Source organism: Lactuca serriola, chromosome 1 (assembly GCF_051521515.1).
Source record: "Lactuca serriola cultivar US96UC23 chromosome 1, Lser_US96UC23_V15, whole genome shotgun sequence".
In the NCBI taxonomy this organism is placed as follows: Eukaryota; Viridiplantae; Streptophyta; class Magnoliopsida; order Asterales; family Asteraceae; genus Lactuca; species Lactuca serriola.
This window is the reverse complement of record NC_136408.1, coordinates 240,534,454-240,543,799: the sequence shown is the minus strand read 5'-3', so window position 1 is coordinate 240,543,799 and position 9,346 is coordinate 240,534,454. Positions and strand designations below refer to the sequence as shown.

General features: G+C 35.1%; 1 protein-coding gene across 1 annotated transcript; it reads left to right on the top strand.

Moving 5' to 3' along the window:
* Nucleotides 1-4,323: 4,323 nt before the first annotated feature.
* Nucleotides 4,324-6,662, top strand: LOC145050082 (putative pyruvate, phosphate dikinase regulatory protein, chloroplastic). The gene is made up of 3 exons (XM_078998391.1): nucleotides 4,324-4,838; nucleotides 5,479-6,121; nucleotides 6,318-6,662. The coding sequence occupies exons 1-3, from the start codon at nucleotides 4,401-4,403 to the stop codon at nucleotides 6,419-6,421; spliced, it is 1,185 nt and encodes a 394-aa protein (XP_078854517.1). The 5' UTR covers nucleotides 4,324-4,400; the 3' UTR covers nucleotides 6,422-6,662.
* Nucleotides 6,663-9,346: the final 2,684 nt, after the last annotated feature.

Genomic DNA, 9,346 nt, shown 5'->3' with positions numbered 1-9,346 from the left:
ACACCAAGAACAAGGTGTTCACGGTTTTGGGAGGCTCCCTAAACCGTAAACACCAAATATAGTGCCTTAGGGTGCTTTAGGGTGTCTAAATGCTTCACAATGCCTTAGGGACTTGTCTAGATCCATCCTTGATGAGTGTATCACACAAAAAGCACAAAAAGCCAACATTTATATGTGTTTACGGTTTGGGGATCTCTCAAAACCATAAACACCTTAAAAGTTGTGTAAATGTCCCATAAATGGCCCATGGTTGTTCCTTATGGCTAGAATCTAACCTAGACTAGTGCCATGTTTGAGCTAAGGACTTGAAAACCGCCAAATACCGGAGTTTAAGGTAGCAAACTCATGAGCTTAAGGTAGTAAAATCATGAGTTTAAGGTAGTAAACTCATGGGGAAATTGTCCTTAGATCGTAAACTCCATTTAGGAGTGTTTTGATGCCACACAACACTTCCTAAGGCTTAATCATGAAGTAGGAATGCTTGGAATAGCTTAGTAGTCTTCAAACCAACAAATGGTCATAAAGTGTAGATTTTACGACCGTAAACCCTTGAGTTTACTTCCGTAAACTGCTTGGGTAATGGTCATGAAAACCGTAAACTCCAAGGGAGCTTACCCTTGAACCCCAAACACACTAGCCTTTCCCTACAACACTTAGATGCAACCATTGAGACTTATAACACTTGTATAAAGTGTTTAGCATGTCGTAGAGTGTCTTAACTTTATTTATTAGTTGTTTAAAGACTAATTGTGTATATACATATATCCTTATATGTTATTAGGATCTTTGTGCGTGTCTAAGTCTTCACTTGACACCAAGCACTTATCCGACACTTCCTTCCGATCCACTCGCCACAAGTGAGTTCATACCCCTTAATCAATGTTTTAACTGGTTTTAAATGTTTTATGGGGGGATACAAGTAGAATTATGCTAATTATTATATCAATCACATGTGATTAATAAGCAACATTCAAATGATTGGCTACTCATTAGCCGTTTTACCAAACAGATTCCTTCAAATGTTTTTCATAAATACTTTATGTGTTTAAAACTCCTTATTACACTGTACATTTTATCTGTATGTTACATTTCAAACTTATTTATAATTGTGTTTCAACCAAATGTTTCTTTATACTAAACTTTTTTATCAAATCCATGCCTTCAAACCGTTTTATAGATTGACATCATGTCGATCTTTTCTTAGATAATAATTATGTTCAAAGGTTTTACAAAACTTATTTTATGCTTCTATATTATAAATTGCATGCCTCTATATGTATAATTATATAATAAATGTTTAAAAGACTTAGGAAGGCTATCCATCATGTTTCCTTTTCCTCGATTTGGATGTGGTCTGGTGGGATATTGGGTACCCGTCCGAAGGTCGTTTAAATATTAGTTATATATCATGTGTACATATATAGTCATAAAGTTCCTTCCAGTTCATTCCAATGCCCTTAGGTAGCAAGGGTATACATCCATGTCCATACGTACCAGTTAGATTACTAGTAAACTACCATATGGGTAGTTTAGGAAGATACTAGAACTATTACTAGAATGCGATACCATACAATGAGTCAGTTCATTCATGAGTCAATACTTTCAATAACATTGCAGTACATTACTATACTTGCTAGATAGAGAGAGCATACATTACAGCTAGAGCATTACAGTACATTACTATACTATTACATAGATATGTTTACATGATCACACTTACATGAGTACGCTTACATATACATAGAACAGACGTCACTAGGTGCTATAGCATGGAACCAGTTCAGGATCTAATTATACCGATGAATCACAATGCAATTGTGATAGTTATATCGAGTATACATGATCATAGTAATGTGGATGCTCACGGCTTGCAGATATACAGGGGTCGTGGGTAGGTCCCAAAATCCCTTTGACAGGGGAGCGTATAGCCTGGGATCTAGACATCACATTATACCTTATCCCTCAAATAAGGCAGTTGAGTACCGATGTAGTTTAGTTATATAGAGTATACATGATCATATTAATGTGGATGCTCACGGCTTGCAGATATGCATGGGTCGTGGGTAGGTCCGAAAATCCCTTTGACAGGGGAGCGTATAGCCTGGGATCTAGCCATCACATTATACCTTATCCCTCAAATAAGGCAATTGAGTACCAATGTAGTTATTTATAACAAATGCTACAGTACTTAGAAGAATTACCCTAGACTTTAGGTAATTGGTACGGTTGTAGTTCGGCACTACACCATAGTACTATTTCATTTTCCCATTACATTCACTTCGTGAACATTCACACGACGCACGGTAATGTAGAAACTTTATTTTTGGTTAATGATAGTCAGACTTGGGAAAATACACTCTTACAAGAGACACACACAGACACTAGATGCCTTGGTAGAAGGCTACATATAGATCAGTTAAGTCTTGGTAAAAGACTCCCTGTTATAATAGTAGGAATCATAGGGATTTCTAGAGTTTTCAAACATTTACAGTTGTTTTACATACATTTTCAATACTTACAATTCACATACATTTTCAATACTTGCAATTCATATACATACAAATTCTTACATACAAATTAAGACACTAAAATACTTATGATCTCACCAGCTTCAAAGCTGATACTCACTTTCAAAATTACTTGTATCCTCAGGTCATCAATAGACAGGTACCGATGCAAGGTTTAGAGAAGATGGAGCTTGTTCAAGACTCATCTTTCATTTTGATTTATGCTTTAGTGTCTATTATAATTTGACAGAACACACTTGTATAATAATTATATTACTAATGCAATGGATGATGTTGTTGCTTGTTTACTACTTTTCATTGTTGTGATACTGTACATGACGTCCTCCGCCCTAGAACGTTTCCGCCCTTCATGGTTTTGGGGTGTGACAAGAGAGCACAATTGAGATTCAAACATGCCATTGAAGGTTCATTGTGTCTCAAAAGATCTAGGAGTTTCAAATCCAATTAAAACTTAATAACTTATTTTGTTTATAATGGTGGAAATTAGTAAATCGTCATTTACCTACCATCAAATATTTTATAGCTTGGATTACCGCATCCCTCTTCCAAGTTATGAAATAGTTTGTAGGGTCCTAGCCTTAATATTTCATTTGGGTGACTTATTAATGATTCTTCATCTAATTAAAGTTGTCCTTTCTTTCAGATGTCTTCCAACACTACTACTGGCTCAAACCCTGCAGGCTCTTTTTCCCTCATGAACTTGTGTGGGAAAGTCACCTTTTATGGGTCTAATTTCAATGAATGGATTAGAAGCATCAGGATGATTACCCGCTATGAGGACAAGGAATATGTCCTTGATAAGGAGCTTAAGGTTATCAATGAGTCCACTGGTAATCCTGAGGAGATTGCGGAGAACACTACACATGAAAGGGATGCTACCAAAGTGTCCTGCTTCATGTTGGCTACCATGACTCCCGAACTCCATAAATCCTATGAAGATTTCTACCCCAATGAGATGTATTTGGATCTCATGGATAGGTACCATCAGAGGGCGCGTCAGGAGAGGTATGAAATCATCTCCTCTATGATTACAGCCAGGATGAAGGATGGTGAGCCCATCACCGGTCACTTGCAGAAGATACAAAGGTTCGTGGACCGGTTGCTGAAGCTTAGCGTGGACTTCCCTGAGGACATGGCGATTGATATCATTCTCCATTCCTTACCTCCAAGTTATGATCAGTGTCGTACTACTTATCATATGATCAAGGAGGAAGTTACACTTAGCAAAGTTCAAGGACTGTTAAGGACTGCTGAAATAATACAATGCTAGAATAGGAACAAATAAAAGTATCACGCTACAAAAGAAATTATAACAAGATTTGTCATAATATACCCACAAATATCATGTTGTAATGAAAGTAGAATGTTGTAATAAAAACAAGTTCAAAGTAGGTTGTTATACTCTAGATAAGAAGGTTGTTTTCAAAATTATATAGACAATCAGATTATATAAACAACAAACTATAATTTGTTTATATGTCAAACCGTTCACCAAATGGGTATTATACTAGTTCACAAGGGCGTTAGGAGGAACATGATACCGTCGGAACCCAATCTGAAGTCATTTTCCGAACAAAATATGAACGACGTGTTTGTTTTCTTAAATCTTAATATTGACCATTTAAACCAGAAAAATATGGGATTTATACCCCTAAAGAAAAAATAAATAAATTAAATGACTTTTAAATGGCAAACAAAAAAATCGTAGGTCTAGCTTTGGAAAAGAAGAACATGAAAAATTGTTACCTAGTTACCTATTTAACGCCTAAATCAGTTAGTTCCTTCCTTTTAACCGACCTTATAAGTGCTCGGGTAAAATACTCTCTCGTGTGAAAGTGAAACCGTCACATTCACAAGGGGATTGGGAGGAACATGATACCGTCGGAACCTAATCCAACAACCACCGGCAACCCAGCTACTCAATGGCTGGCGGGACCAAACCCCGGCAAGCTCGGTAGTAGCAGCGCTCAACTGAACCGTTGGTCCAGAGCTCGAGTGATCAGATCCGGCCGGAAGCTAGATCGCCCTGCTCAATGTAAACAAGAGCAGAACCCCGAGGTCGATGATCAGCAGTTGCATCGGTTAGAAGGTACCAATCTGTCTTTTTCTAGTTCGTATTGTTCTTCTTCATCTTCCGAAGATGGTACTGGAGGAGAGACGGAGGAGACACCAGGTACAGTGAAGGAGATATTCCTGGTTTCCGACGGGTCAGGACGAACGGCGGAGCATTCTGTTAACGCGGCGTTGGGTCAATTTGAGCATTTTTTGGTTGACCGTGGCTGTCCAGTTAATACTCGATTGTTCTCTGGGGTAATTTCTTCTCCCGACATTCATGAACTCTAGGGTTCTTACCTTTATATGAAATTAGTGTACATTGAATTCGAATTTTATTGGTTTTTGCCCTCAATTTTCAATATCAATATTGGTTTCTAATTTGTATTTTGGAATGTTAAAGGGAATATAGAATTAAGCATTTTTATAGAGATTTTAGGTTATCTGATTTTGCTTTCGCAAATTGCATGTTTCCTTGATCTAAGATTTGGTCCTTTGCACTTATATCAATCTAACAACACACTTGACATTCTAGTTGAGTCATTGAAAGTGATTATTTGATATTAAATAATCAAAATCAACTAATTAGCTTTAATAAATAATAAGTTAAAGGAGTAGAAGATGTGTTTCTGCCAGCACTTGAAATATTATTAAACAAATTACGATAATCTAAAGTTTTTGAGATAGGATAAGGTTTCCAATTGCAAAAATAATAATAATAATAATAATAATAATAATAATAATAATAATAATAATAATAATAATAATAAACATAATAAAAAACATCCTACCTTCATATATTTATTTATTATATGCATGTTATTGGAATAAAATTTGCTTTCTCTTTGAATGACATTGTTATAATAAACAAATTAACAAAAATACATTGCTATTTTAGATTAACGACGTAGACCGGCTCATGGAAATCATAATACAAGCCGCCAAAGAACACGCAATACTCATTTACACACTAGCAGACGAAAAAATGGCCAACTCCGCTCGCCACGCGTGCAAAACATGGGGAGTCCAATCCACCGATGTCCTTCGCCCAATCACAAAAGCCATCGCATCCCATTTAGGCGTTTCACCTTCCGGGCTGCCCCGAGGTGCCCCGGGCAGGAAATTTCCCTTGACCGAAAACTACTTCAAAAGAATCGACGCCATTGAGTTCACCATAAAACAAGACGATGGAGCTCTGCCTGAGAACTTGCCAAAAGCAGACATTGTTGTTGCGGGTGTTTCAAGATCCGGAAAGACTCCATTGTCGATTTATTTGGCTCAAAAAGGGTATAAAGTTGCCAATGTACCGATTGTTAAGGGGGTGGAATTGCCAAAGAGTCTATTCTTGGAGGTTGACCAAAATAAGGTCTTTGCGTTGACTATAAATCCGGTTATGTTGCAAACTATAAGACGAGAAAGAGCGAAGAGCTTAGGATATGTTAGAGATGCGAAAAGTAATTATGCGGAGATGATGCATGTGAGGGAGGAGGTCGACTATGCTAGCAAGATTTTTGCAAAAAATCCCACTTGGCCGGTTATTGGTGAGTTTATTCTCGCTACCACTATAAGGCAATATACTTCATTATTTACTCTTAATAGCAATCTATTTAAATTATTTTAATAATAATAGCAACGAATTTAAATTATCTTACTCTTAATACACTCATATCTTCATCCTCATAAATTGCAAATAGTGTTTTGGTGAATATTAACATATTGTTATTTTGATGATTGCAGAAGTGACCGGAATAGCAATTGAAGAAATCGCCGCAATTATATTGAGACTCTACCAAGACCGGAAACATGGGTGCTCCATGCCAACAATCTCAAAGCTCTACTAGGATTGTTGAAAAACTTTTTTTTTTTTTTTTCTTTTTGTATTATTTATGATTATTATTTTTTTAATCATGAAATGTTGTTTAGATACTGTGTTATGGTTTTAAATGATGTTTAAAAAATATAAGTGAAACTGCCTCACATTTTAAGAAATAGGAGGGAAAAATTGACATAGGAAACTTGTAAAAAGTCACGACTTAACAGTGAAAGTCGTCTCTCTTTTCTAATTGTTGTTATTACTTTGTTCCTTATGTGTTAAGCCAAAAAAAATTAATGAAATAAAATAAAAAAATCGTTACATAATTTACCAGTTTACTAGATGTACTCTAATAAATGAATGTTTTTTTGGCACATGTCCTCTTCTCTTTTATTTGGACACATGACATTTTCTACATAATTTTTAAATTTTTTATTTTTAACTTGTCATTTTATTGTATTTTTTATTTTATTAAATTAAAATTTCATATTTAATATGTAAGGTAATATATATGTAAGATATTTATTAGAAATGATTTGTATATGTAATGTATTCTATATATTAAAGCCTCATTAATTTTAATAATTCAAATTTTTTTTTATTTTTTATATAAATTCAAAAATTTCAAATTATTAAAATTTCATATTTAATTTTTTTAAAATAAGACCATGTAATACATGGTCTCGCACCTAGTTAAGTATAAAAGAATAAGAACGAATCATATGTAGAACATTTACAAGAGCTTAATTTGTTTTTGATGATGTATTGATTGAACCATTTACAAAAGCGAATCATATGTAAGAACATCAAGAAAAGCTATCCGAGCCCCATCAAGTAATTTTGTTTTCAAATTCATTAATGCCATCAAGAAAAGCTATGCGAGCCCCCATCAAGTAATTTTGTTTTCAAATTCATTAATGCTCCTTATGGGTAGTATGAAAAAGAAAGAAAGCCCAAAATTTTCGATTGGTTGAAGTGTTTTCCTCAATCAAAAAGAAAATTTTCTATCGAGAACTTAGTGTTAGTGTTTGGAATTGTTTATGTAAAACTAATTTATATTTGTTATTAAAAGTTTTTATTAATTAGTTTAATCGGGGTTAAAGTAATATTTCTGAAAAAAAATATATTTAGATTATTTTATTCAATACAGTAATAAGTTTATAAGTTATTTTTTAGGTTATTGTCATTATTGCCCAACAATATTTCCTATAATTGCTTAAATGGTCGTTTGTGATTTTTTTTTTGTTTTTGTTTTTGTTTATTTGTTTTTTTTTTTTTTTTTTTTTTTTTTTTTTTTTTTTTTTTTTTTTTTTTTTTTTGCATTTAAAGGGTACAAACTTATGTTTTTAGGTTTTAAAAGGTCATTATGGAAAATTTGAAGTGGTCACCCAATGACCCATTCCTAATCATCAATTTGCAAGTGCCACCTAATTGCCACGAAGGATTTTGAGAGACAACTTGTAATTAAGTTCATTGAATTGTCTAATGGCTTCTCACAAAGCTTTGAATTTCCAGCAAAGGATATTTCGTTTTGATTGAAGAAAACACTGGATCCAATAATATTTATAAACGACAAATCGACGGTTGCATTCATCGGAATTTTGTTCGTAAATTCCTGCGGAATCTCTCCGAAAATATTGTTGTGTGAAACATTAAAGTAAACAAGATCTTGTAACATCTTGTTTTCGGATCGTCTGTGATTTAGGGTTTGTGGGCTGCAACTCGGGCATGAGAAAGCCTTGAGACAACGACGAGTTACTAGAAGCGTTGGGCTTCTCGCCATTTTTCCGTGGATGTGGGGATTGTTGGAAACGGGCTTATAATGAGGAAGTTATGATAGTTTGAAGCGTTGGCAGGTTTGGTCCCTTTTTTGAGAAACGGTGGTAGCTGAGTACGCGAGGCATACGTGTGTGTACGCTCAGCATACTCATGTGCTTAATTTGGACTCGGAGCCACCTAGGATGTTGGGCGTACCAGTGGGTACGTTGGGCGTACTAGGCTTAGAGAGAAAACCCTAAATGAGGGGTGTGACCCTCTTAAAAGAACATAATGGCCTCATTTTTGGCCACCATTTCCAGCCTTCAACCCTTTCAAAACCCTAATATGCGTTTCACTAGCTTGAGTGTTCATTTGTGAGCTTCTAAGTGTTCTTGTGGTATCCTTGAAGTGAAGAAGGAGCATTGAGGAAGATGGAGCTGGAGTCCAAGGCTTGGATATGAACTTTTCTGTGGTTAGAGCATCATTTGAAGGTATAAAGCTTAAAGCTTTCTCATCCTTTTTGATTTGAGCATATTATGGTCCATTTTAGGGTTTTGGTCCCAAATCTTGAAGCTTTATGAGTTGAGCTCCAGAGCTTAATATATGTCCCATTGAGTGTTATTAATGGAATGGATTAATAAAAATGAAGTCTTGGTTCTTAAAAACACCCCATGCATGAGATATGTGCATTTTTGGGAGTAAAGAGTGAGAGTTTTTGTGTTTGGGACTTCCTCAGCCATGTAAAGGCCTAAAGTCACGAACTTTATGGAGTATAATGTCACACCCCAAAACCAAGCACGGCGGAAACGTTCTGGGGCGGAGGACGTCATGTACAGCATCACAACAATGTAAAGTAGTAAACAAGCAACAACATCATCCATTGCATTAATAATAGAATTATTATACAAGTGTGTTCTGTCAAATTTTGATAAACACTAAAGCATAAATCAAAATGAAAGATGAGCCCTGAACAAGCTCCATCTTCCTTTCTCCTTGCATCGGTACCTGTCTATGATGACCTGAGGATACAAGTAATTTTGAAAGCGAGTATCAGCTTTGAAGCTGGTGAGATCATAAGTATTTTAGTGTCTTAATTTGTATGTAAGAATTTGTATGTAATTGAATTGTAAGTATTGAAAATGTATATGAACTGTAAATGTAAAAATGTTTGTAAAACAACTATAAACGTTTGAAA

What these genes read in the sequence shown, in the direction of transcription:
- LOC145050082 (XM_078998391.1), top strand. Translation starts at nt 4,401, where the DNA reads ATGATACCGTCGGAACCTAATCCAACAACCACCGGCAACCCAGCTACT. An exon ending in ATACTCGATTGTTCTCTGGG is followed by an intron (nt 4,839 to 5,478) that starts GTAATTTCTTCT and finishes TTGCTATTTTAG; the next exon opens with ATTAACGACGTAGACCGGCT. An exon ending in TCCCACTTGGCCGGTTATTG is followed by an intron (nt 6,122 to 6,317) that starts GTGAGTTTATTC and finishes TGATGATTGCAG; the next exon opens with AAGTGACCGGAATAGCAATT.